At 39.8% G+C, this 27,769-nt stretch overlaps 4 protein-coding genes across 7 annotated transcripts; 1 reads left to right on the top strand and 3 right to left on the bottom strand.

The window, feature by feature from the left end:
• Window positions 1-1,698: 1,698 nt before the first annotated feature.
• Window positions 1,699-13,897, bottom strand: maco1b (macoilin 1b). Of its 2 annotated transcripts, none has more exons than XM_030391677.1 (11): window positions 13,477-13,896; window positions 12,035-12,176; window positions 10,700-10,826; window positions 9,684-9,807; window positions 8,761-8,939; window positions 7,423-7,981; window positions 6,507-6,665; window positions 5,902-6,084; window positions 5,645-5,765; window positions 4,068-4,242; window positions 1,699-3,947 (listed from the first exon to the last, which is right to left on the bottom strand). In XM_030391677.1, exons 1-11 carry the CDS (start codon window positions 13,554-13,556, stop codon window positions 3,745-3,747), a joined length of 2,052 nt encoding a protein of 683 aa, XP_030247537.1. In that variant the 5' UTR covers window positions 13,557-13,896; the 3' UTR covers window positions 1,699-3,744. The 2 variants fall into 2 exon arrangements, with proteins under 2 accessions (XP_030247537.1, XP_030247538.1); XM_030391678.1 differs by having other exon boundaries at window positions 3,495-3,947; window positions 7,423-7,978; window positions 13,477-13,897.
• Window positions 13,898-15,009: 1,112 nt separating this feature from the next.
• Window positions 15,010-19,420, top strand: rhd (Rh blood group, D antigen). 3 transcript variants are annotated; one of them, XM_030391680.1, is made up of 10 exons: window positions 15,010-15,291; window positions 15,665-15,851; window positions 16,428-16,578; window positions 17,282-17,426; window positions 17,537-17,709; window positions 17,863-18,000; window positions 18,082-18,209; window positions 18,287-18,366; window positions 18,630-18,703; window positions 18,886-19,420. In XM_030391680.1, exons 1-10 carry the CDS (start codon window positions 15,138-15,140, stop codon window positions 18,910-18,912), a joined length of 1,257 nt encoding a protein of 418 aa, XP_030247540.1. In that variant the 5' UTR covers window positions 15,010-15,137; the 3' UTR covers window positions 18,913-19,420. The 3 variants fall into 3 exon arrangements, with proteins under 3 accessions (XP_030247540.1, XP_030247539.1, XP_030247541.1); XM_030391679.1 differs by lacking the exon at window positions 18,886-19,420 and having other exon boundaries at window positions 18,630-18,878; XM_030391681.1 differs by lacking the exon at window positions 18,886-19,420 and having other exon boundaries at window positions 15,092-15,291; window positions 15,561-15,851; window positions 18,630-18,878.
• Window positions 19,097-23,521, bottom strand: tmem50a (transmembrane protein 50A). Its single transcript, XM_030391686.1, has 7 exons — window positions 23,370-23,521; window positions 22,709-22,814; window positions 22,249-22,361; window positions 20,954-21,021; window positions 20,597-20,689; window positions 19,970-20,030; window positions 19,097-19,859 (listed from the first exon to the last, which is right to left on the bottom strand). Exons 2-7 carry the CDS (start codon window positions 22,808-22,810, stop codon window positions 19,814-19,816), a joined length of 483 nt encoding a protein of 160 aa, XP_030247546.1. The 5' UTR covers window positions 22,811-22,814; window positions 23,370-23,521; the 3' UTR covers window positions 19,097-19,813.
• A 1,501-nt stretch (window positions 23,522-25,022) lies between these two features.
• On the bottom strand, window positions 25,023-27,012 carry mgst3b (microsomal glutathione S-transferase 3b). Its single transcript, XM_030391687.1, has 4 exons — window positions 26,753-27,012; window positions 26,484-26,606; window positions 26,127-26,199; window positions 25,023-25,355 (listed from the first exon to the last, which is right to left on the bottom strand). Exons 1-4 carry the CDS (start codon window positions 26,876-26,878, stop codon window positions 25,255-25,257), a joined length of 423 nt encoding a protein of 140 aa, XP_030247547.1. The 5' UTR covers window positions 26,879-27,012; the 3' UTR covers window positions 25,023-25,254.
• Between the last annotated feature and the right edge of the window lie 757 nt (window positions 27,013-27,769).

Genomic DNA, 27,769 nt, shown 5'->3' with positions numbered 1-27,769 from the left:
AAGGGGTTCAACTGACCTAAAGGGGGGTGGGGGTCACATGAGCTGGTTGCCCAACATTAAATAGAGATGATTCTTCAGTCTGAAACGGTGTATCTCTCTCACAATTTTCTTTGTTTCCCAGAGGAATAAGTGCAGCATCAGGGGGTGGAAAGTGCATTTCCACCATGAAAATACTCATGGACTTTGTTAATTGAGTGGGTCAAGAGAAACAGGAAAGCTACAGTATAGTTTCCTGTTTGAGAAATTTCTCCTCAAACAGCTGGATTTGCTGTAGATTATTTTAGGCCCTAATGCTGTTGCGGATACAGCTGTGCCAGATGCAAACTGCTAGAGAACATATCATAATCTGTTAAATCCACATGCTTGACTCTGCCAAACAATGTGGTGCCAAATTGCAACGAGAACAGTAATAAAATACAGAGGATTGAGTGTAAAACAAATGTATGCCTGACCTAGGCACTGGTTAACGCTGAGGAAAGGAGCAAGGCGCTTTACCAACATTTGTCTCGCTGCACAGGTTAATCAAGCGTATTTGGGGAAGCCTAGCGTGCAACAGAATGCTGAGCAGTGGGCTTCTTTCATGCATTGAAATCCAGTGTCCTTGGCAAAGGGATTCTTTATCTCCCTCCCAAAAAGTGCTTTAGATGAATGAATTATCTCTGAAATCAAAACATGTGGCAGCCCGTAATTTGCTCCCTTGCATGGCTCCTTCACTGACTGAAATCTCGAGTCCCGAGGTCATCGGAGCCCAGAAAAGTCCCTGACGGTGATTATTTCTGAATTTGCAATGCAGACAAGGAGGAGAGCGTGGAAAGGTGTGCTTAAATGCTGAGTTTTAACATCAAAGTCTGGCATTCCCCTCTGGCAGTATTTAAATGGCGCACACTCCCAGCTTCATTTACCTACCAGCCCAATGCTGCTGGATCGCTTCATGGGAGCGCCAGTGGTCACCATGTTTTGACGAGCTGTGATTTGTAAAAAAGCACGAATAGATTATTCATAAAGTCCTTTTGTCAGAGCTAAATGGGATTTCTGGGCTTGAAAAGAAGGAATTAGCAGGTCTTGACAGAGTTAATAACCAGAGTCTGTGTGGACAGATTAGCTCCTTTCAGCTCATTTAAAAAGACGGACACTGCCTCCCTGTGGCAATGAAATGACAGTGCAGCTAGTAACAAATACCACATGGACTATTTTATGAACTGTTTGAAAATAAATAGTTAATATATTTTTCTACTTCAGCTGTGCTTGACGTCGATCATTAGACTACCTGTTCTATAAGAAGAATGCAATTTTCCTTTAAATTACGACAAAAGGAACTGATGTTTGGGATGGCATAATTAAGGTTTCTGAATACTAAACCTTTATGCGTTTCACTTCCACAGAATTTCAATTTATAAGAGACAGATTAATTAAGAGAGTGGTAACCGATGCTGAGGTATCCTGGCTTTGTCTCTAAAAACACTACCTATCCTACCCAAAATGCAGTAGTGTGTCATTAGATTCCCCTGCCTCCTGCATTCTCACTTACATTAAACCCCACAACTTCAGTTTCTGAGACTCACCCTGATAACAGAGTTTGGAAAGCAAATAGACTGGAATTACTGTTTAAAATCTGTCTATAATGCAAACTCACAGTCAAAGTTGATAAGCTGTTTTGACATATTTACACAAACTGTTGGAGTAACAAGCAGAGAAAAGTGAAATTGCAAGAAAAAAATGTTTATTCCTTGTAAACCTCACAGAGCGAGAGCATAGCCAAGGTCAGACCTGGGGATAAACAGAGCAGTGACTGTGGGCATAGAAAACAAAAAACAAACAAAACACTTCTCTATGCTTCCAACAATCAGTTGACCAAACAACTGACTAAACTGTAATTTTTCACAACATTTTTTTCCAGGACCCAATGTCAGCCATCGGAGCGAAAATAAAAGCTTCTGCATTTACAGTAGTTGAAAACCACACGCACAACAATGACCATTTCAGATGACGGTGAAACCCCATCGGACTCGAGCGACTTTCTCCCTGCAGGAAAACATGAATACCAGAAAACAGGAGAACGGAAAACTGATTTTAACACCCACCGGCCCAAACAGCTGCAAATACTGAAACATTCACAAAAATAAACTCTTCTAGTCCCTTACTTTTAACTACACGGTCTACTACAAACAGGTGACCACTTTCTCTACCTGCTTAACTGAAACTTTCATGAAGTGATATTCAGCTGGATATCTGACTAACATGTCAGCCAATGTATCTGCAGTACATTCTTACACATAACTAGAGAAACAAGCATTCCAGTCTTGGCACACGAACCGAAGTGGAGGATTAATTAAATAAAATTATTTAATTGCTTTATTAAAATTGGCAATTCTAAAGCTTTGTTTACATTGCACGGTCCATCTTTTAAATTTTTTCCCTTTCAAAACAGCACGTTTTCTGTTTTCTACAATGCAACTTCAAATTGGAAATCGAGCGGGGCAGTGGCTGAAGAAAAAAACTGAAGGATTTGGGGGTTTAATAGCAGCAGAGAAGAACTTCTGTGCGTGGACATGTGAAAAAGCCGGAGACCTGTGTGCAGTAGACTTCATGTGAATACGCAAATAGGAGTATAATAAAAAGTACTGGAAATGGTGCTGTCCATTGAATCTGTTGAATGTGATTAAAGCGAGAGACAAGCTGCGCTGGAGTGGACACATTGGATCAGCTTCCCCACCAGTTGGAAAATCAGTAGGGATTCCACAAACCAAATCAGCATCTGAAAGAAACTCTGTCCCACGTCACTGTGTAAGGTCAAATTTGTAGCCGTTTCAGCTTAGCCAGATGCTTCCCCGCAAATTCAGAAGGATCGGGCCGAACCTCATAATCAAACTCCCTATGTCCTCGACTCAAGGCACTGTGATCATGAGAACTGATGAAAGACCTGAAGAGAAGCTGGCACACTTGCACACAGAGTTCTTCGCTTACTGCACTCTTCAACTCAAACTCATTACGAGCTGCTTGGGTTTGTTTCATTTTCAACACAAGATCTCTTCCAACTTGTTGCAACTAATACATCCGGCTGTTGAAACACTTAAATCTAATAAAGTGAACAAATAGAACCATGTGATACACTTTAAAAACTATTTACCACCAAATCACAAAGCAGCTGAAAGCAGGGTTGATTTGGCGTCTTAAATTACTGAAACATAACAGGGGGAGAGTCTGTGCCAACTTTGCACTACATTCCTCTGGTTGTAAAGATGTTGCCTTAATACCTTGGGAAAAAACAATCTGTCAAATAAATTGGGATAAGTAAGGCTGTATGACAGTATGATAAAGAAGAACTTTTTCAATTTTTAGGAGGGAAAAATCAACTGAAAATAACAAGCAGCTACTCCCCAGGACCAAAGAACAGGTAACTGCTTGAAGATGGTTGGCGGTGGGAAAGGGAGAGCAACACCCTTGAGATGAAGATACATACCCGATTCTGTGAGGTTTCACTAGACACTTCAGAGAAAAAAAAACCTGGGACTTCCTAGTCGACATGTGATGTCCGTTTTTAAGTTTTTTTTGTCTTTTGTTTTAACTACAACAAATACAGTCACACAATACAACATCCTTCTGACCTGGCGAGGAGGAAAATAAAAACCCAAGAAAAAACAATGTTCTCAGCTGCAGACATGCCGAGCAGATTGGAAGGTGAAGGGCCTGCAGGAAAAAAAAATGATGGGAGGATGGAAGGAGGCGAGAGGCGAGACGAAGCTTTCACTTTTTGAGTGGCTGGTAAACAGAGGCGTTGGGGTCGAGGCCGGAGGAATTGGTGTCCATGAACTTGGAGGAGTAGTGGGGGGCCACGGGGGTCATGCTGCTGGTGTCGGCTGTGTAGGAGATGCTAGGCATGACAGCCATCACTTCGGCTATCTTCTGCTTCAGATCTTTGATCTCCTGGTCCTTCTGCAGGATCTGACCTGTAAACATGTCAGTCCAAACACAAGATGGTTTTGAGAATATTGTTCAATACCACAAACATTTGTAGGTGTGTTCACACAGAGTAATGAATAAATGTTGTTTAAGGCAATCAGGCTGACCTTGTGCAATCTCCAGCTGTCTTTTGGCGTCTCCCAATGCAGAGAAGAGGTCCAGTTTGATCCTGGTCTCTGCACTCAGACTGTTCTCCAGGTGCTGGGTCTTGTCCTGCATGGCTGACAGCGCTGACATCAGCACCTCTGTGTCTTTTTCATTCTCTTTATATTTATGAAGCTCCTGGGAGAAGAAGAAGAGGAGGTACAGCTGGGGTTCAGTCAGGGGTTCACTTAAACACACTGGTGATTGAATATCTGTTTGGCTGCTGTTTGCTTTTCTAAAATGTTTAGACTGCTAGATGCTAGGGTAGGCACAGAAGGAATGGGATAGTGCAAAGTGTACTCATTTTCATAACTTTGGTAACTCATGTATATAGAAATTCATTCTGATCTAGAATGTAAGTTAGAGGTAGGTCTGTATCACTGCAATGTGTCAAAGCAAGCAGACCCAATTCAATAACCCCACCTGTTTTTAAATTTCACACTGAACACCTTTACTGTGCCTGGCAAAAAGCATTTCAGTCCCTCCAGAAAAACGCGATTATGCGATTGCATAATTCAATGCATAATCAGGCAAAGTCCGCATATTCATGCGAGGGCTGCATTTTTTTCAAATACACCGCACTTTTGGCGCATAAATTGCCGATTTCCACGCAAAATATGCAGGGCTTGAATGATTTCATAATCCCCGCATTTTCATTGCAAAAAAGTCACATATATCTTAACAGAAAGTTGAAAAATGTTGCGTTTACTTCACACAAGAGCAGCCATTTTCCCCTGCTGCCATGGGAACGTTATGAAGAGACGTAATCACACGACGTGAACATCGTCGAAAAGCCGCAAACCCCGTGATGAAACCAAGATGAAGCCCGCAAATCAGTCTCATTTGCCAACAAAAAATCATTCTAGTTTCAAAAACCTTACAGTTGTAAGTATATCAGTAGTATGTAAATCTACGTTACAGTAAGAGATTGCACTTTGTTCATTCGAAGCACTTATTTTAACAGAAGATGCCTGTTTGGTATACCTACCTCTGTAAAACAGGGAGCACATTTTTTTAAATATATTTTATCTATTCATTTTTAACAGAAGTTGTAGCATATTCCTTTTGTAAAGCTACAGAACTTGTTTGACTCATCAATGTTTTGTAAGTTTGAGCCATGTGTTTATTAAGGTCTGAAATAAAACAAGATGAGAACTTAAATATTCCCAGCGCTTTCTGTGATGTAGTATGCTGCTTATCATAGGAAGTAATAAGAAATGACTCTTTGCATTAAGGTAGTAGCCTAGTGAGAACAGGGTGTTGGGGGAATCACTTTTTTTTCTCTTTTTCATCAAACCGCAGTTTTTGCAAGTTCCCGCAATTTCAACGCATAAAATTGCATAAATATCCCACATATTCCATCGCATTTTTTAAGAAAACGTGCCGCATAATCAAGGATTTTTGCCCACAACAATCACAAAAAAACTGTGTTTTTCTGGAAGGACTGGCATTTCACACAAATGAATGAACAAAGGGACATAGATCATTTGCATCTGAATATTATGGTCACAATTCTCATAAATACGTAATAAATCCTTACCTGAACTTTCAATTCAAGCTCTCTGATCTGATCCTCCTTTAGTTTGATGTCCATTGTTAATTTCTTACACTCCGTTTCTAATTCAGTGATTCGCCGCCGCAGCGTGTCTGTACACTCCCCTCTGAACAATTAGAGGGAAAAAAGTGATTAGTTTATATCAGTGCTTATGATAAATTCTAACGAGCAATAAACAAGCAACAAGACAAAAGTTTAATCGGTGTTGGAAACCAAATTTCGGATGTCAGCTGTATATTTACCTGGATGCTGCTGCTAATGCTACTGCTCTGGCTGCTGTCGCCTCCTCTAACTTCTTTCGTTTCTTTTCATCTGCGAGTTGTTTTTCTGCGGTGGCTCGAGCCTCCTGCTCTGCTTTGAGCCTCTTCTCCAGCTGGCCCACTGCCTGTTTGTCCTTTTGCTTTGCCTGCACAGCATTATGGAGCCTACATGTGCACGCACACATATAGAAGAGCACATTCAAAAACAGATACAGCATAGCAAGATCAGCATTTCTTACTTGTATCTATCACTGTTTGAATTGTCAATGTGTCTGAATCATAGGTATAGAATATACTGGAACAGCCCATCCACATTGTTCAGTATTTTTTTTTTTTTCTTGTTGTCCTCGTGAAACTCGACTGTAGTCTGCAACCGGAGGGACCTCTGCAGTCATTACCCAATTAGAAGTTAGCTTGTGAATGCAAACCTGTGATGATTTTTCTGCTGACAACTGCTTTTTCCCCTACAGGGTTAATTTATTCTTAAGCATGACAATAAACACCCCAGTGCCCCATTTAGTAATGACCAAAAACCAAAAGCATCACAAGTGTGACCGTGCTTTGATCCAGTTAGTCGCCCCACTCACTTGTTCTGCAGCAGCTCGTTCTCCTGGCGGAGTTGGCCCAGCTCAGTGCGGATGGAGCGCTCAGCGCTGCCCAGTGAGCCAATCTGGCTGCGCAAGTCCTGCTCAACCTGCCGACTTGCCTGCAGGTCTGCCTTCAACTTCTTAACATCCTGCTCCAATCTGTCCCAGGTGGGTGAGTGAACAGAGGAGAGACACATTCACATACTGCTTACATTATGACAGTCAACATGAGTTAAACAAATACTTAAAAAGTGCACCTTCTGATTCCAAGTGATGTTATTAAAGATGCACAATATGGATTTATTTCAGCATGTACTAATAACCGATAAAAGTTTATTTTTATTTTTTTTTAGAGTTCCTAACCTGTAGTTTATGAAAATCTAAGGGTAAGAAAGGCTTAGATGTAGTGCACAAAGATGGAGGATTTAATGTTCCATAGGTCACAGACCTTTCCTTTTCAATCCAACCTTAAAAAGGATCAGACCACCACCTACTGTATTGTGCACAGAAGCTGCACTTGTTAAGAGAATAAAAGCAAATTGGCTTTGTATTATTGGTTTCTATTTGTTGACTACAATTTCATTATGGGCCCACAGCCGATGGCCCCTTGTGTATTGTATATTCTTAAATGTTATACCTTAGTGTGGATACATGTATCCACATGTAATTATTCTTACTGCAGCCAAGATACATTCATATTCAATCTATACAAACTATACATAATACTACATCTTTGAAAGTTCTGCTATTAAATGAAAGGTTTGATTCCAGATTCTGTTCACACTGGAGACAGCATGTTGTCCAGAGATATGTTGTCTTAAACTTAAAAGGCCACAATGTTTTTGTCAGTATTGTTTATTTGTTAGTGAGGCCTAGCAGCGTGGTATAGTCTGCACGTGTCTCAAGACCTTCTTACCTAACAAGTGCTTCTGGCTTGCTCAGCTGGTTGTTGGGGATGCAGTTGTCTGTGGGATCCCTGTGGGAGCCACCCGATGTCCCCTTCCCCACCGCTAACTTGTGCTTCTTTTCGTTCTTCCCTGTGGATGAGGAGGAGGATGGTGCAGAGGAGGGCACGCTGCCGTTGGTAGCGCTATGGCCACGGGGCGAGGAGTTGAGTGTGGCGGCATTGCTGCTAGCATTTTTGTAGTTTTTGGAGGAGGATGAGGATGAGGATGAGCAGGAGGAATTGTTGTCCTCTTTAAGCAACAGGTTCTCTGTGCTGCCCAGCTCTGTGGTTAGTCTCTTGTTGTTCATATGGTTCTCCATATACTCCATCTCCTGGAGTTTAGAGTCCACTGACGGCAGGATGCTGTTGCTGTTGTGCTGTTTTTTAGCGTCCCCGCCGCCCCTTCCCTCTTTCCCTTTTTCTCTATACTCTAACTCAGGCAGTGCCGTTGTCTTTTTATTGGCTGGGGCACCATTCTGTGACACTGGAGGTGTATCCACTTCAGATATTCCTTTAGCTGCTGCTGCTGCTGCATGAATTGAGGGGGAGGGGATACACATGAAATATATATGACAAACTGTCATGACATTATGTAACTGGCGTGAACAGTGACACAGGATTCGCATGTGCTGCTTAAGTGTTACTTGTGTGTAATAACCAGATTTTACATAACAGTGAGCAACATAACTACATGTATTGCTATTGCTAGCTAAAATTGACTATGATTTTACAATTTTTTTGTTCTTTGAGAAATTTAAATCTCCATTAGAATCTTTGACTAACCACAGCCTTTGATGATCATTGTGTGCTTGGTGTGTTTGTTTAAACTATGAGGCAGGTGTGTGTGCAACCATAGATTTTGAATAGAGAATGGAGAGGGAAATTCTGCACATGCTGATGTTCATTGGCGTAATGTTAGCATGTTTGATAAAACAGATTCAGCACTGCAGAAGAGCACAAACTTTTCATTGCTTGAGAGAGAACTTTACTGGACAGAAACACTACTGCATCAGACAGGTATTACTGCCTCCTTCTTCATCTCCATCAACACTCTTGAATGACTGAGTGACTGAGCGAGGGATCGCTGAAGATCTTTCAACTACCCAATCCATGGATGTGTCATCACTGACTCAAGGAAGTGAACCAGCTAACCAGACAAAGAACATAACATAATATGCCTACTTAAATATCTAACCAATATGATTATACTGATCAGTCCTTGTACATGTTGTATGCGATGTTTAAATGTCCTGAAACAGGTACTTCCTTTGTGCACACAGTAAGCATATATGTGTGTTTGAATCTTACCTTCTTCTGCTTCTCGCTCTTGCCTTTGAAGCATCTGTTGCTCTGGAGGCAGAGCCTGCTGCAGGAGCTGCATGTAAAACTCATTCTCCTTCTGCACCTCTTTCTGCTTCCGGAGGCGCATCTTATAGCTTACGTAGCTCTTGAAGCCAAAGCCCAGTGTGACCACTGGGTAGCCAATGCTAGAGAGATGGACACAAGAAGTACACTCATAAGTTCTTTGGTGAAAAAACTGACCAAACAAGGAAATGATGCGCTAAAAATTGCGCTCAATATGTTACAAGTCTTCATTATAGTATGGTAACAGCCAACATTCACAGCATAAGATCTAGCTCGAAGGGCTTATCAAATTGCAGATCTCTCCATGACTTACACAGTATACCCTCTCGCACTGTAGAGGTGCTACTTTAAGCCTCTTTCACGATTTGTATAAATATGATGTAACCATAAAAATAGTCTTAAGGTAAATTCAAGACATGGATGGTAAACATACAGTTCTCTGAGAGCTAATGTCTAACATAACAAATTCAGTGTCGCACAAACCTGCATGGCACAGTAATTGTCTCAACACTGCATATTGCTCAATTTTATGGTTCCAACTTTCAGAAAAAAAAGAATATTGAAGCGGCTCTATTCTTCAAAACTTTCAGGGAATAAAACCATATACTGATTCATCATGAACAAGCAAAGTAAAAGGGAAAAGGGCATTTGGCCCACCACAAGATCCATCATGTGACATTATTGACTTTATGTTGTATGTCAGAATAAATTAGTTGGTGTGAAAATTTAGATTAGTCCAGATAATGCTGTCTTTACTTCTCATCATCCCTCTGCAGCATGTGGACATAGCTGGCACTAAACCTAGACATGCCTTTCAGTCATAGCAAGTCAGTCAAGGACAGAGTCGAAAGAGAACAGTGGCTCACCAGTGTGCAGCAAAAGGACGACATAGGTCCACATGGAAGTTCTTCAGGTCTTTGAATCTGATGGCTGCCTCTATGTACACAAAGAGTATCCATAGAGACACAGTGGGCAGACAGACTCCTCGCTCTGAAAAAAAGGCAAGACAAACATGATATAAATGGGGATCAGTACTGACTACCAACTGAATTTTGTCTGCAGCAATAAGTATGAGAAAATAACCACAATTCGGACCGTCCCAAACTATTTTTTTAGAATCTGAACATTGGCAGGGTCATTATGACCTCCTGTTATCCCCCTGCTGTTAAAGCCCTTCCTTGCTTGTTAACAAAATGCATTTTGATAGTGAATGGTCCAAATACATAGATGTTTGTTCCTTGGCTGCAATTAATTCAACCACTTACACAACCAGGTTGTTGTGTGGTAAGAGACTTTAATACACCAGTAAAAATCGTATGGATGTGAATGTCACTGGTGAGTTGAGGAGCACAGAAAAGCTACTGGGGACCACTCAGTTATTCTCCCTCCCCCAACTGGCACTAGGATTTCAATCCGACACCTGGCCTTTGGTCAACACAGGGGGATACCGCTAAATCAGACTGACAACTAATCCGCAGTGCGCAGCTCACTTACACACGACGGGCAAAATTCTAAGAAGCAGGCCAACTATTTGTAAAGAAGATAACACAATGTGCATGTGTAATGCTTTTTACACCTGCTTTCCCTGAAGCACTACATGGAAAAAAACAGTCCAACTTCTAAGAAATAATGTGGTCTGTAATTTAAAAGAAATTACTTTAATGGCCCAACATGGGATTTCACCGAAAGCTTCTTCCATTTCTTTATCTGCATTTTTAAATAGAACTGATGTAGAAAGAATGGCTGTAGCTTGTGTGACTCTTTTACAGACAAAGCCTTTTGCAAAACCTCAATGACGTTAAACACGGAAATTTATCAATTTTCTAATATGCAGTATTTATACTAACAAATATCATGACAACAATACATTGAAATCTTTTACCTGTGTGCCAAACATACTGCACCCACACATAGGTACTGGCAGCGAAGAATAGCCATTGCACTGGGATGAAGAGGAGGCAAATGATGTCCGAGGTAAACGCAACACACACAAAGAATACTGAGAAGGCCTGTTGGGTAGAAGAGAGGTGGTTATGATAAACCAGCCACAAATGCAGTTTGTCACAGTTAGTATTTAATGTTAAAAACCATAAACCATTTCCTTAAAAAAATAAGAAAGAAACACTGTTTTCACACTAGCAGCCAGCCTTAAAATGTTGGATGCCATTTTGCAGAAGGTTTGGTTGCCAAATCTTAATCCTTTCTATTTGAAGTGATCTGGTCCTTGGTGATTAAACTCAGTGTTTCATTGATGAAAAATTACACTGTAAATGGTAATACAGATTGTCCATTTTTGGATTTCCTCTGAGACAGAAACACACACCTCCACAATGCATTTCAATAAGAACAAGCTGTCCAGCATCAAAAACAGACCCACAGAAAAATAAACATTAAAATGTATCATAGTTTTGGTCATAGGTCTGTAAGAGAATGTAGTACAACTCAATTAAATGTAACTGAAAATTCAGATTAGACAAGGATAGCCATGTTTATAATCTGATAGTCATTGAATACCTGCAGAAGTTCTCAAGTAGTCTCTCTTTTTGTTTGGGGTTCTGCATTCTCAGAATCAGTGTTACCATCTCGAGGGTTCTTTTATAATTGTGACAAATCACATCACCAGGCTCTTTACTCAACACGATTACTTTTCCCCTCTCTGACTTTGGTACTTTGGGTATGTGTCAAATAATCACAAGCAGTTCAGTGGTGGAAAATTACTTACAAACAGCATTTAGACTTTTTCTTTGTAACTGTGTTTCAGGTTTAATCTGATTTTGGATTGAATTACTTTGAATAAAAAGACACACACTGATATCAAAGCACCATTGTTGTTGTTCTGAATATATCTGAACATTTCTGTTGCACAAACCTTGTTAGAAGCCCAGTTGAGCATATACGTACGCTATATGGCTAACAAGTTGTATTTCAAATACAGAAATCTATCTTGATTTCTGTAATTTTTGCTTGCTACTGCACATGACATTCAATAAATCTGGTTACTGCAGAAACACCCCCAAAAAACAGGTAATATAATTTTACATGCAATAGCAGTGACTGTTACAGCAAGAGACCTTTAAAATGCCACCCTGAAACAAGAAAATCCATACAGGATGATAATCTAAAACCTTACACCCTTATGTTACTGCAACCTATATAAACTGTGGTCTGTCTCCACCTTTATGAAAGCATAATAAATATTCAGGAAAAATTCACTTACCAGCCCCTGGTATCTAAAGGAGTCGTACACACTCCGGATGAAGAGCCAGAATGGCCAGAGGTACTCAAACCTGAACTCCAGCACAAAGTCTGCAAGTAGCACCAGTGCCCACACCACCAGGAACTTCAGGTACAAGAAGGTACTAAAAAAAAAAAAAAAAAAAAAAAAAAAAAAAGATAAATTGTATGACAAATATGCCACAACAGTGTTTCTTATCCTGATATTCATCTGACCTTTACACGTGAGTATATAGCAAATAAACATTAAGTCATTACATCAAAGAGATTCAGCTTGTGTGTGTGTTTGTGTGTGTACCAGAGGGGAATCAAGTGTAAGACATATGTCTGGAGCCTAGTGCGGTTTGGCAATTTAAATCCCAGTATGCAATGTACTTATTCTAAGCAGCTTGCATTATAAAATGCAAGTGGGTGTATACAGAACAAGTAGGCTACAGCGTAATTTCAGAGACTTTTGAAGGCAACCTGGAAGAGGGGTATGCCTGCCAAAATACAGTATATTCCGTTGTGGAATTAGGTTTACACATAGAACATTGCAATTAGTTGCTGACTCTTTCCTTGTGCCACAGTTTACAAAGATAGCTGATGTTTTGTTGCTACAGCACTGAGACCCAGAAAAAAGACATGGTAAGGGTGTTCTGTGATCTCAAAACATGACTGTGTTGTGCAGGGGACACCTGTTCTATAATTTAAGAGGTGCCTCACATCTCTAAGTCTCGATGCCACGTGTGTAAACCAGTGGCCTTAAACGTTTGGTTAATCAGCAACATAGAAAGTCGCATACAGGTAGGACCTGTCAGGTAGAGCTGGGAAGGACAACTAAGCATCTCCAAGTCAAAAGAATTGAATAATGCAACACAGGCTCCTCAGAGGTCAGACTAACTGACTGTGTCTTATCAAATCATGCTTAGAGCAAGTGTTAATATACAGTATCACTGAATAAGTGTGGAGAAGTTGGCAATGAGTAGACAAAGCTGCTGCGGTGCTAGCTAACAGAAGTACCTTAGCTAGCAGTGAAGCGGCTAATTTTGACACTGCAAACAGATGACGACTGGTGTGGGCACACTGTAGATAGTCAGGGTTAAATATTATCCAAGAATCCACTACAACTTACTATAAACTTTAACACTGCTGTGGACTAACCATTGTGACATGGTTCAAAACAGGCTGTTTCGGGGCCTTGCGCTGCAGCTAGCTTACCAGCTAACGTTACTTGCTAATGTAAAGCGAAAACATACTGCTAGTGTATGCTATTACTAGCAGCTAGCTAGGTTAATAAGGTAGCTAACAGTGGCAGTTCATTGACATCAGTGGTAACGTGGTGAGGTTTTGCGTGCTGCAGCTATCAAGCCGCAAACGTCTCCATTCAGTGGCCCCCATTATTGTCGTGAGGAAGACCCTCTTGTCAGGCTCCATATAAGTTACCTGCCGTATATACCCTCAGTGATTCGGTTCCGTTTTAACGGCCGTCGGAGTTTGCTGCAGTCCGCATTGCGCCGCTTCATCCTCCTCCCCTTGGCTTTGGCCTACGAGTAACAACTGTAATCTTATCCAGTTTTCTTGTGTATACGGACAATGATAATAAATGAAGTGACGGTGGTATACGTCGCTGTTATTATTTTTCCCCACTGGAAACAAAGAAATAAATAAAGGACTCTATTCGGGAACCTCCTCTTTTCTGTTAGCGCAGACTCAATAAGTCCAAACCGCGCTGTATCTTACGTCCACTTGTCAGACGGCTGGTACATCCAATCAATCTATCCGCCGAGGCCTTTCTCAGTGACGGATACAGAGATGGACCACTGACGTTTTACCGTGGCCGGTCGCTCAGCGCTTCTCCGCCAAACACAACAGGGGAGAGCGAGGGGGCGAGGGCGGCTGCGTGTGGAAGCTCTCACCGTTGAACCAATCAGATTTTTGTGGACAAATTGGGCATCGCTGATCGACCAATGAAATGATTCAGGAGGCGGGTTCTTTTCTTCGAGCTTTTTTTCCTCCTTTGGTTTATTATGAGCAGGAAACATGCAGTCTTTGGGACAACATTCCCTTTGTGCCCGACACAAAACATCCATTTCAGCATACGGGGGTTATTTATATCAAGGCCTTTGTGTGTGTTCGTGGACAGATTTGGCTCAAGGCCTTGTATGGCAATTGTGTTTTGTTACCAGGTTAAAATATGGGCATAATGTACGTGGGCATAGTGTACGCGCGCGTGCGTGCATTTGATTAAAAAGTATGTGTTGCAGTCATTTATGATATGATGCTCTTCACAGATGGCATTTTGTTTATCATAGTCTTTCGGACCCTAAAAAAGTGGCGTATTAAAGATAAAGACTGAAAAGGTGGCCAATTCTGCAGTGACCTATGATTTATGTCCTACTGTAAATGTATGGAAGCCCGTTTCTGCTAAATATGGATAATTCAGCCTTGATAAGATTTTTTTTTTTTTTTTTATGGAATTATGAGATACAATGTCCATGCCATGAGATAAATAAAACCAAAGTAAATACCAAAATTATTAAAGAAAAGGTTTAGTTTTGTTGAATTATGAGTTTATAATCATCATTATGTGATTATGAGGGATTTTTAATCTCACATTTATGACTTTCTATCTAATAAATAGCCCATGATTTATCATGATGATTTCTCTTTAACTGGCAGAAATGACCTTCCATACAATACTCGTTGGGCAGTCTGTAAATTATTTTTGACTTATGCCACTTAGGGTGTTTATTAGCCTAATTAGTTTACAGTGTAGTTGTTTAAATGTGGTGGAGTTATAGGCGAATAATTTGAAATTTTGTTCAGTTTCTCCTTAGAGAGGATCTATAGACAACTCTAATGACTTTACATTTACATAGTATTGATGAGTTGCTGTGTGGTTGAAACGAATACAAGGTTTTGGCATAAGTATCAGTGTTTTGCTTTCTCATCATTTGCAATTCAAGACAGGCTCATGTCAAACCAGACGAATCAGACAAGTCCAGCAGCTGATAAAAACCACGTTGTCAGTTTCGGGCTGCCTCCTGCTCAAACCGTCGCGGCTTCACATGCGTCAGTTGTGAAGAAAGGTGCTCAGGGAACTAATGGCTCCTCAGTACGCACCCAGTCTGCGCTCCCGTCTGCCACCTTTGTTGCTTTTTCTGCAGACAGGCTTCATTGTCATATACGCCTTTTACACTGACATCGAAGGATATGTGAAAGAGAGGGATGGGAACACCTTCAGCAACTTTTACCCAGGTAAGTGGTGGGTTTGGAAGAGGGTGGGTGGGTCGAAGGGTGAGATAATGTGAAAAGGATAAATATAGATAATAAATAATAAAGATATATTTGTATAACACAATAATGTATATATATATTTTTTTTTTTAAACAAACATTTAAAGCTGCGTCATTCGTTTACAAGCTTGATATCTGACTTGAATCCACGAGTATGTGGGAGAGACGACAGTTATTACTGCTGGGCATTGATAAGCGCATACAGTTATACACTTGCTGTTTTTTTTTCAGGGGCAGATGACGTCAGCTGTCTCCTAAAAATTCAACCCATCAGCAGTTATGTGTTGTACAGGAATGTTCTGTTTTTAAAGCTTTTCACTACTTTTCTCTTGCAGAGTTCCAGGATGTAAATGTGATGGTGATACTTGGTTTTGGCTTCTTGTGGACTTTTCTTGTGCGATATGGTTTCAGTGGCGCTGGGTTCAACCTCCTTGTGGCTGTTGTGGCCACTCAGTGTGCTGTCATACTTAATGGAATTGATTCCTGGTATTATAGAGGAAAGATCAGGATAAATTTGAGGAGGTGGGTTACTATTGAATCACTACTACTACTATCACCGCTATTTGTGCTTATACAGTTACGACAGCTCGACCTGTGTAATATTTCGATATAATATTGTATCGACAATATGAAACTCTATTTTCTTATTTTTGGATATCATTTTACAGTGTTATGATATGTCTTTTCCTGCTCTTAGAGACTGAATACAGTAAAGTGATGTACTTTTCAGAATTTGCCACTATTCTATTTGTTCTAAAACTTGGCTTTACCTACCTATTCATTATATCCACATGTTTAAAAATATGCTGACATTTGATTTTGTAGCCTAGTCCTAGCATTTATGAAGTGCTTTTGAAGAGTTTCCCAAAATATCGAGCTATACATCATGTATTGCAATACAACCTGGAAGTATTGCAATATAATTTTCAAGGCCACATCGCCCAGCCCTACCTACAGTATAGCAATATAAAACATTGTTTAATTGAAACGTATCAAATAGCAGCAACAATCTTCTGAAACATTTCAAACACAATATACAGATTTTTTTTAATTTACTGCTCTGTTATTTTAAGTCAATGGTTATAATGTTTATTATAGCCTAGTAGATGCAGAGATGTGCGCGGCCTCTGCCCTCATTTCAATCGGAGCTGTGCTGGGGAAGACCAACCCTGTCCAACTCGTCCTCATGGCCCTGCTGGAGGTCTCGGGGTTTGTCCTGAATGAATGGCTCCTCCATACTCTGCTGAAGGTGAGCGATTCCTATCTGCAAGTCAAAGTCAAAGTGTTCATTGTCATATGCACGGTAACAAGTCTCCCTTTACAATCAAAAGTCTTCCTTTGCACTCTACCCTGAACGCTGTTTTACAATGAAACTCTAACTAAAAGGAACATGTAAAAATGTGAAAATGTAGTAAAAATATACATATACATACACACAGACACGCGTGTATGTGTGTGTATCTGTGTGCGTGGACTGGGGTCAGGCAGCAAAGGGAAGCTTCCTATATGTTGAGTTTGGTTAGGGGCTACAGTATAGAGGTCCCACATTCCACATGTCTGTACTTCCTGCCAGAGGGTTAATGGGTGAAAAACCTGTGTTGGAGGTGGGTTGAGTCCTTGATGATGCTGCTGTGGACTCTCAGGATGCCCCGAAGATCTTCTCAGCAGTCTTTACCACTCCCACACTGCAGCCGTTTGCAGTCCATTACAGTGGTACTCCTGCAGCTCTCTATAATGTAGCTGTAGAAGCTACAACTGCCCTGTAGTCATTCACACACGTGAATGGGCTCTTTCTGGGGACCGGGGTGATGGTGGTAGTTTTAAAGCAGGTTGGGACTGTGGCCTTTGCAAGGGGATGGCTAGAGATGGAAGACAACATCAGCCAGTTTTGTCTGGGGGTGTTAACTAGGCTTGCTGCCTTATGTGCTTATAATGGTGTTTTCTTACTCTAGGTCAGGCCTTTGAAGGACATGCGGCTTCACATCTTTGGGGCCTTCTTTGGACTCATGCTAACCTGGATCCTGCATCGGGATGGATCCAAACAGCAATTTGAAAAAGAGAAATTCGGCCGCAAAACAGGATTATTTTCCATGTTGGGTGAGTATTGTCCGTGTTTTCCTTGAAGTGCGCCTGGTGATTCAAGTAGGAGGATTATCAAACCATGAATTAGCAAAGCAGAATCTGAATGGAAACCCTCTTTTCTCCAGGGTCTATATTTCTCTGGATGTTTTGGCCCAGTTTTAATTCAGTTCTTGTGGATGCTCATACACCTGGGAGGAAGCTGGATGCTGTCTGCAGCACCTACCTGGCCCTGGCTGTCAGTGCTGTAACAGCGGCTGCTTTGTCTGTGCTCTCGAGTCCCAAGGGAAAAGTCAACCTGGTATGATATGACACCTGATATGTTAAATCATGATTAAGCCCTTTCGCAGAGTCACTGTTTGCTGGAGTGAAAGGACTTTCACCTGTTTATGTAAAAATTTGAATCAATCAATACTCTTACTACCAGTGAGATCTATCTCTACTCCTCTCTCAGATCCATATGCACTCATGCATCCTTGCCGGCGGAGTTGCTGTTGGGGTTTCCATTTCAGGGGTTCATCAACCTTGGGAAGCCATGGCAATTGGATTCACTGCTGCTGTCGTATCAACCATTGGCTTCCGATATCTCAAGGTTCCGATCACCACATGCACGCTTACCCTGTTGATTAAATAATCTGTTCATCACAATTTCTCATAAACTCTTATTTTCCAGAACCACATGCTGCGTGCGTTTCAATGCCACGACACCTGTGCTATCCTGAGCACACATGGACTCCCTGGTCTACTGGGATGGCTAGCACAGCTCCTCCTACAGATAAGAGATTGTGATAATCACACAATGTAAGAATGCAACTGTCATGATACAAATACACACTTAACAGGTGTGACACCCAAAGTAACTGAACCTTTTCTTGTAGGGCAATCCGATTTGCTGTGGTTCACATTTGTACTGTCCTCTTCACCATTTCTCTAAGTGTGGCCATGGGCATTATTACTGGTAAGTCCTCTCTCTGTCAACATCCTGGTACATTCAGAAAAGACAAAAAGTCAATTTTGGATGCCGTCGTTAATTATGGCACTATGCTCTCCCCTTATTTTGTACCACCTTGAAATGTCTATGCCCTTTTATATTGTCCCACCTGTTGTCTGTTATATATGCGCTGTGCCTGGCAAAAATACACTACGAAATAGTTTGTATTATATGTCATATCTTCCAATTGTGGATCTCTCTAAATTACTTCTACATGTCATTGTTTAAAGGACTCCTACTTAAGTGGAACATCTGGAGACCATCCCAAGACAGAAAGTGTTTTGATGATCAGGCTTTCTGGGAGGTAGGCGATCAAGTTTTTATCTTCTCACAAGCAAACACATTATGAGCTGCAGAGAATTCTATATCTGCACTACTGAAGATATCATCGATTCTAATTAGCTGAAGTGAATGCACTTGACGCTTTGGTTGTGCTATACCATAGCAAACTTGATTCATAAAACACCACATTTTCATGTTTTGCAGTTTCCCCGTCTTGCAGTACGCAAGTAAGACCACAGAGGAGTCTGCCCTTGAACAACTTTTTATGCTGTACATAATTTAATTGTTTTTTTTTACTTTTGTGGAAAGTAGATAGATGTTTTTGTGTGTGCAAGACTTGGATGAATAAACTTCAAAGCTGGAACTCTGCAAGAAAAAAAATAGAAGAAGCAAGAACGTAAGAGGGATTTACTGCTCAGTTTGTTTCTGTTTAATGCTGCCATGGTTGTCAGAAAATGACCTCATGGTTTGGATGTTACACAAGTAAGTGGATAAGTGATGCAGTCAAAGACAAATCTCCAGTACACATACAACAACTAACAGTTGTGAAACCCTTTGTTGACTTCAGGTCAACAGTATGAGCTTCTTATCTGTCAACAATAAATCTGAAAAACTGCAAAGTTGCAGAGCTGATGCTAATTCAGGAAAATTAAAACAACCCCATATGGTTACATTCAGTAAATGTGTACAGTATTATGAAATATTGCCCTCAATGATAATTTGTACTATAATAATTTATGTTTTCACTTAAGAGACAGTTGAAATTAAAGGATGTCATAAAAGTAAGTATACCAAAAGGAAATGTTGACAGTTAAGCTCCCAAAATACAGTTGTTGTTTTTTTTTTTTTTATACAGTTGTAAACCATTTTAACACCATGGCTACACAGTCTGAGTGCAAACAGACACATTTAAGGATGTGCCACACTTGAAAATATGCAACTTTCAAGGATTATGAAAATTTGTGCTTAGTTATGATTTAGCCATTATACAGCAAATGATATAAATTAAATATGTTAATTGGAAAGCTAAAAAAGTTGATATATAAAGTGAATAACCGCTAAAGCATATTGTGTCATACAATATAGAAAGCAGAGTGTATAAACAGTGGACATAAAGACACACAAGAGTCCATCACTGCCACAGATCCTCTGTACGTCCAAACTTGAAGACCAGCCCCCTGATCAGAAGAAAAGAAGACAGTATAAGAAAAATAGCTCCACAAAATACCTGTGCTGAACTTTTAGCACTGGTTTGAAGTGAGTTTGCCACTGAGGAAAATTTGCTTACCCGAAGAAAATGAATGCATTTTGGAAGAAAACGGCAATACCAGGATACACAACAGGCTTTTCTGCAAAAGAGAGAAGATTATACCCTCAATGGTGTTTCAATTTTGTATTGTATATCATTGATTTTGTATCATATCAAAGTTAGAAATTCCAGTACCACTAATGTCTATTCATATTTATTCTTAGTACTGAAGGTACTGCTATGTTGATAATTTGTGAACTAGTATTTGAGACACCAGTTTAACTACCTGGGAACTGGACCAGACTTGGTTTTAGATTCTTATTTTTTAAAAGTGCAAAAATCTCTTTAACACTCCTCTTTTGATTATTAAACAGCATCCACTAACTTTTTCCCTTTGTAGTTGGCCTCACCTATTTTCATTTTTAACAATTCTTGTCTCCCTGTAAATAACTTTACTTTCACAAAACATATTGTTTTATATTGCTTCTCTGTCTCTTATGAGCAGAGTTGTAACATTTATAATAAGTAACTGCATCATACTGGCCTCTCTACAAGAAAATGTTCAAAACACACTTCTGAGTAGCTACATACTGTAACATGCCTCTCAATGTCACGCCTCAAAGCTGCTCACTTAACAGTCTGTGCAAGCTGACAAACAGGACTTACGAGGCACAACGAACCCTCCAAACAGAATCCACATGGAGGCGATGAGGGAGCCAAAGGCCAGCATGAAGCCAAGGAAGAGCCATACTCTAGCGCCTGCAAACATAGATAAGACAGGGTGGGTCACTGAGTGACTGCATGCAGCACTTCTTTTTAGGGTTTGTGTTTATTGCATGCATGTTGTAATAGTAATAAAATAAACTGTTTGCAAATAGGTCACAAGTATTGCAGCAAGGGGTGAGGGTTATAAAATATCCAGTCGATTTGACATCATTGTAAATGGTAAATAAAGACATTTGAGTGTTGGTAGGGAGATATATTCAGAAAAGAGAGTAGATCATCATATCCTGCTATACACACCTGTCTGTCCAATGCAGCCTTCACTGTAGCTGTCTCCTCTCACTTGGCCGTTTGAAACAGCATTTATCCTAGATGAGTCAAATGATACAAATATGATTACAAATAAATCAGAAGCTCCTTAGTAGGTTACATTTACCTTAGTGCTAATGTTCACAGATGCCATATTAACAATAAGATGCGAGTATGCATGTCCCTTAGACTGAAAGACTTACACATGGTGTCATGAGGTAACAGTAACTTAAATGTAATGTGTCTTAAGACCTTTTTCAGATATTTCTAAATCAAATTGAGGACTGCTTTTTGGACCAATAATCATCTCTTTTCAAGCATTGCAGGTAAATATGAAAAAAGGTAAGTATTGTATTGGAATACGGTTATTGGAATCAGTTATGTTCAGCTTCTTTATGCCAACAGGTAAGCAGAAGTAAGAATTAAAAGACAGTATTAGGTTTAGTGGTAGGTCATAGAATTTGTAACATCAGAAACATGGACTTTCACACTGAAGAGCTTGCTTCTTTTTGACAAAAATAAATTAAAACCAGGACCAATTAAATTCGAATAATTGTTTGTGGCAAATAAGACATCACAAAATGAATCTAAAACTATTTAATGACTTATAAATACTTAAATTTTATTAAATTAAATGTAAGACATTCTGAGACTTTTGAAAGGACCTGCAGACAGTTTGAATAAAGGTTTTACATTAATTAAAACTGAAGGATCGAACAAGCTCAGAAATAGCAAAATGACAAAGAATTTACCATTACATGGTCCAATTTCTTGGTGTATCAGAAGCTTTTAGCCCCAAGTCATGGCTCTACTTAGCAGATGGCGTTGCAAAGTTGTCATGGAGATGGGTTAGTTGTTATTATGTGACCTAAATATAAAATTTCAATCACGTGATAGCAGCTGTCTTTGAACACTAGTCTGAAATAGTTCACAGCATTGTTTACCTACACTGAGTCATCAATCAGGAGTCAGTGGACAGCCAGTGAAATTTGAAGGAGGCTGCCCACATCTGTCACCGGAGACCTTCACCGAGCACTAGCGGGGGTAACAACACCACACCACCTTCCCAATAAGACAACCACTGGTTATCACATGACTAAGACCCTATACTTAAGTCACATGACAACAACAGTTTGTTATCCATGACAAATGAGAAACTCCATATGCTGAGAAAGGCCTGAAGATGGGGGGGGGGGGTTAAAATTAAGCAACAACAAATAACCAAACCCTGTGATGAAGAATCTGACATTTCCTGTGACAGAGACAATCTGCAAAGTGTGTCTTACATGAGAAAGGCCACTGTAGCGATGACCCCACAGGTGTGATAGGCATGATGAAACGTCCCCTCATCAGGATACTTCACTGCTGCATCGATGATGATCCACCAACCAGTGAAGAACTGCAAGAACAAGATCCGCAGTTAGCCTGAGTGCTTTGATGACAAGTCTGAACATGCCATTCAAGTGTGTAATAAATCTGAATGCCAGTCTTTTAAAATAGGAATCCTCAGCTATGCATACACAAATAATTTGTAACAAATGGGGAAATGTATTTGTCACAGCAGCCAAAGGACACTAATACAATAAACAATAACAGTAAAAAAAAAAAAAAGCAATATAATAAAAGGCAAGAAATTGAATAGACTCGTGTAAACATAATATTTTACAATATGAACATGTAACTATAAACAAGGCTACATTTCTCCTCAGTCGCTTTGTCTTTAACTGAGAACAATCTGTAAAATACCAGAACTCCAGCAGCTATAGATGCGATGGTGTTTCTTCTCTCTCCCCAGTCCACATTGCACTCGCAGTCTCCGCACCGGATTCCGTCCAGAAAACCAGACATGACTCTGGGAAAAGGGCGTTAGATCCAACAAGGCGTTAGAGTGATCACAACATCAATAACTTCAGAGAAATACTCAGTCATCTCGACAACACGGATGTTCATTATGATTACAAGCCAAATTCTAATACTCTACAAACTGAAATCAGAACAACTTTAAGATACAATGTAAGCTAAATGTTAGTGCGCAGTCGTTTTAAGTACTGTAGGAAGTATGATGCTCAACTCCAAAGCTTTCACACCAAGCTCCTACAATCCCCAACTCCTGATTTCTCACGCTAAAGCTCGTTAACAACTATTCCACAACAATTCTATCGATGTGTCAACTTTATAGCTGTTAAAATATAGAGTTTATTCAAACAGAACATTTAACAACACGGGAGTGTCGTCGGTTTCTTTTGTTCATTGCTTTGGCACTAGCAAACATTTCCTTGAAGCTTTCTGCTAGCACCGAAGTCGCTAAAATATTACAAAAACTCTGACGACAACGGACGTACCGAGCAGTAACACCCTCCCTGGCAGCATTGGTGCAATGTAATTTCATTTTCAAAGCAATTCTTACCTTTTATTTTTGGTTTTTGATGTGGACCCCCTGGATAAATCCGACTTAGCTTCCAACTGAGCTCGATCGTGCACATGCGCAGTTGATCCACACCCGTTTGATGAGGGAACCTCTGACGCTGTTGGTAATGTTGCCTTCAGGTGTTCTGGACAAAATAGGAAATTGTTCTACATTAGAAGCGCACAATCCACTCAAAATAAGGTAAAGTATGACGTATAAGTATGCGTATTGATGTGGGCAGGTCCACCTCGTAACAAGTTCATACTAAAAGAAATTAAATATAAATCAACATAGTGCAACATAGTTCACACGATACCATACTATACAACACATTGTTCAATGTAGTATAGTGTAAAGTGCTGAATATATGTGATACCTATCTAACAATCACCCATCAAACTATATATAGTGTACTTTCTAACTCTTGCCTTCATCCTTTCCAAAGAAAATGCTTAAGTTTCCGTACACAAGTGCTATTTAGGGGTCGATACGTTGGAAGTACGAGCTGAGCACTAGTTCCTTAAAGTAGCACAATGGATTATTTTATAGAGCAAGTGTACAACAGTTTCACATTTACTTTTGTAGGTTGAAAGACGTGTTGGACTCGATCATGACAATAACACACGAGACGCTACTTAATTAACACGTATTAACGCTGGGATCAAATGAAATCATGGTCAATATAAAAAATAATAACATTCGAAACAAATTATTTACACAAAAAGTAATGTCAAGGTGAAATCAGATTTTTACAGTAATATTATTAATCAAAAATATATAATGTATAACAAGTGATTGCATAACTATTAACCCCCTCCAAGTCCCTCATTAGTCGATGCACCTTAATTCAATCACAGCACTGAGTCTGTGTGGATAGGTCTCAGTACAGCTCTTTTCATTAAAATCATTATTGGACTGAGGTCTTTGACTTGGCCAATCCAGCACATTCACACTGTAGTCTTTAAGACATGGTAACTGTCTTGCTGGAAAAAAAAATCCTCTCCCAAGTCGTAGTTCTCATGTAGACTGAATCAGGTTGTCCTCCAGGATTTCCATATATTTTGCAGCACTAATTTTACCCTCTACCTTTACAAGCCTTCCAGAGCCTTTTCACATAATTGCTTGGAGTTTCTTTTGTCTTCCTGGTGTAATCGTAGACAGGGAATACTGATAAACCATTGACTGGACTTTTAAAAAAAACAAAAAAGCAATAAAATGTGAAAGCAATTTGGGGTGGGTCAATACTTTTTTATAGGCACTGTAAATATGAAAGAAGGTTTATTACATAATGGACATATGTGTGTTTTCTTGAATATAGGCCTCATTGCACTTGACTGTGTTGGTTTGGTAGTGCAAGTGCCAAGCAGTTAAATAAATGTTTAATTACGCTGTTCATAAAATAACAGGAGAAACGTTTTGGTTATCTCAGAGGAAACAACTTTCTAGGCAATCAACAAAACATTTTCTGATATGTATTATTATTTTGTTACGATGACCAGTAAATCTTCTTCAAGCCATTTGCTGTGTGCTCTGATGGGAGATTCGTTCCCGAGACATCATGTGTGAGTCACATGGGGCTGTCATGCCTACTGCTGACCCTTTGATTATTCAAAAACGGAAATTCCTGCAGCGCTGAAGAGAGTACTGCTGGGCAAATATTTGGTGCTGTAGCATCAGTCAGCATATACTTTATTGTTTATGATTACATGGTTGAGACATTCCTAACAATATTGGAATATAAAGATATCAAGTTAGTGGTCCATAAAAATATGTTTGCATCATAATTTCACTTCAGCATTTGTGGAACTGTTCAGTTTTTTAGAGTTGATACACTTGAAAATGACCTCTAAGCCAGTATAAATGAGTAGACAAGATGACAGTCGTCTTAAAAGACTCCAAGCAGCTGCAAGGCGACACATATGGACAGAATGATGACACCGAAGTATCCAATGTAGCCGTAGGCGCCATTCATCCTCTTGGCTGGATCTGGAACAAAACGTAAAACAGGCTAAGACAAACTTTCAGCAAAGAAGTATTAAATGAATACAATGCATATAATAACATAAAATGATTGGGTTTTCTTTGGTCTGATTTTGATATTCTTAGCACCTTATATTATACAGATAACACATCAATTTAAATTAAATTGAAGTAATGATTGAATTAAATTCATTACTTGCTCTGAAACCAACGCAGCTAAACAATTCCCATAATTTAGATGTCAGATGTATGACTTGCATCACTGTCATTATCTTGGGCTTATATGCTATCTTCTGTAAATGATTCAACAAAAAAGGGTGAGGAGCAATAAAAGTGCTGGGGCAGTCATTAGACTGTCACCTCTTTGACACCTGGACCGCAGCCTTTACAATTAATGTGACAATATGATATCATAGCATTATTATTATTTTGTGCAATTCTGAGACGATTTATTGAGAGTCTGACAAGGCTGGTGGATCAAATTACACTGGTTGGTACTGCAGTAATTTTGTGACCTACCTAATTACTGGCAGTGCAGTAATAGATAAGAAGGTGGATGACTTATCTTATTCAGTGATCATTACAATGAAATCAGAAATGATCATACTTGTTGTGTTATTCCTTAAGGGCCCTTACACTTTGACCCATATACTATTATATTATAATCACCATTAGGTGGTCTGTATATAAAACGTTATCCTGTCAACCTAGAAATGTTTCTTTATTCTTTTATAGAGTGATAAAAAGAGCAAATTATCCTAGTAATGTTGTCCTTACCTCCTGTGTAGTAGCCCCAGGCATAGGACAACCTGCTGGTAACCCAAATAGCCCCCAGCACAGATGCTGATAACTGGAATTATTAGCAAAAACAGAGAGAATTAGCCAATAGCTGGAAAACATTGGAGAAACACAGTTTGATGAAAATATGCTGAATCACTGTGACACTGTCATTTTGAGCAGGACTCCGTTATCCGCAGGGTCTATGGCAAAGATCATCAGGACTGCTTGCCGCACCCACACGTGAAACATTATGTGTGGCAAAGGTTTCTAAATCCAACGATGAAGGCGTACAGACAAAAGCACACAAAGAAGTTCCTGGCGGTGTATGATTAAGCGTGTACAGATGATACATACCGGGTAGACAAGAGCTGCAATGGTCTGGAAAACCAGCCACTGAGGGTACACCTCGAGGGTGTTCTGATGTGCTCTCTGGATACAGTTGAATACCTGGTCTTTGTCACTGTACATAGCGGGATACTGTAGAGTAAAATACAGTTCAAATGTAGGTTAAATAAGCCAGAGACACTGAATGAAAAAACACATTCTAAACAGCTTTGAGCGTCCAGTATTAACTTTACTCAAACGTTTTGTCCAATATTTCCACTCATTTCAACGGACGTTACCTTAACATCGTACTTCTTCCTGGCACCCCCAACCTTGACTGCTAAGTACCCCAGCATTATCCAGCTGTACAGGTAAGTAAATATGACATATCCAAAGTTGGACGGCAGCACAGTCAGAATGTCCATCTCTGCTCGATATTTTGCAGGCTACCAAAGGACAGCGTGCAGACTACACGGTATGCGACTTTATAGCCAAGCAAAAAGGCAGGAAGCAACAAGGTAAACAGATTCGACGTTGCATAAAAGATCGCGAGATTACGTGACTGGTGAGGTTATATTTAAAGGGAAACACCACCAACTTCAGTCCACATTCTGTTTTCAGTTTCCGCCCCTTAAACCCTCAACAAGAGTAAGAATCATCACCAAGATCATTCGTTTTTTCATTTTTATAATTGATTTTTTGTACCCTCAAAATAATGAGATTCTAAAAGCATTTCTCTTAAAAGACTAATTGAAGGAGGCTCTCTGAAATGTATCTCATCTCCCACAAAGTTGGCTTGCATTTGATCATAATAATTGGATTCTTAAAACGCAGATTGTGCTTCCTTAGATTATCTCACTCAATTTTCAATTTCAATTTCAGCAAGCTTTATTGGCATGACTGGTTCACAATATTGCCAAAGCATACAGGATTACAGACAAATATGTTGTTAATAATAATAATAATAATAATAATAATAATAATAATAATAATAATAATAATAATAATAGCAATAATAACAACATTAATAAACAGTATATCAGTGTGCAGGTAAGAACCCAGTCAGGATGAACTGGTTCATGAGGAGGAAATCATGTCAGGTGTTGTTGTGCAGCTCGTCTCTTCTCCTGTGGCAGGCACTCACATATCTCGCTGCATCTACAGCAGTGGCAGGTTTTTTTTCTCCAGTAAATGTTGTAATTTTTCTTGGTCTGACAGTTTGGGGAAGTCTGGGGTTGTACCTGTGATTTTAGTATATATCTGGGTTCTGATGTCTGTGTATGTGTCACAGTGTAGTGTACACTCTTGTCCGCGTA

The sequence above is a fragment of the Sparus aurata genome, chromosome 16, assembly GCF_900880675.1.
Source record: "Sparus aurata chromosome 16, fSpaAur1.1, whole genome shotgun sequence".
Lineage (NCBI taxonomy): Eukaryota > Metazoa > Chordata > Actinopteri > Spariformes > Sparidae > Sparus > Sparus aurata.
Note: the sequence above shows the minus strand (reverse complement) of the source record. Positions and strands in the feature narration are given on the sequence as shown.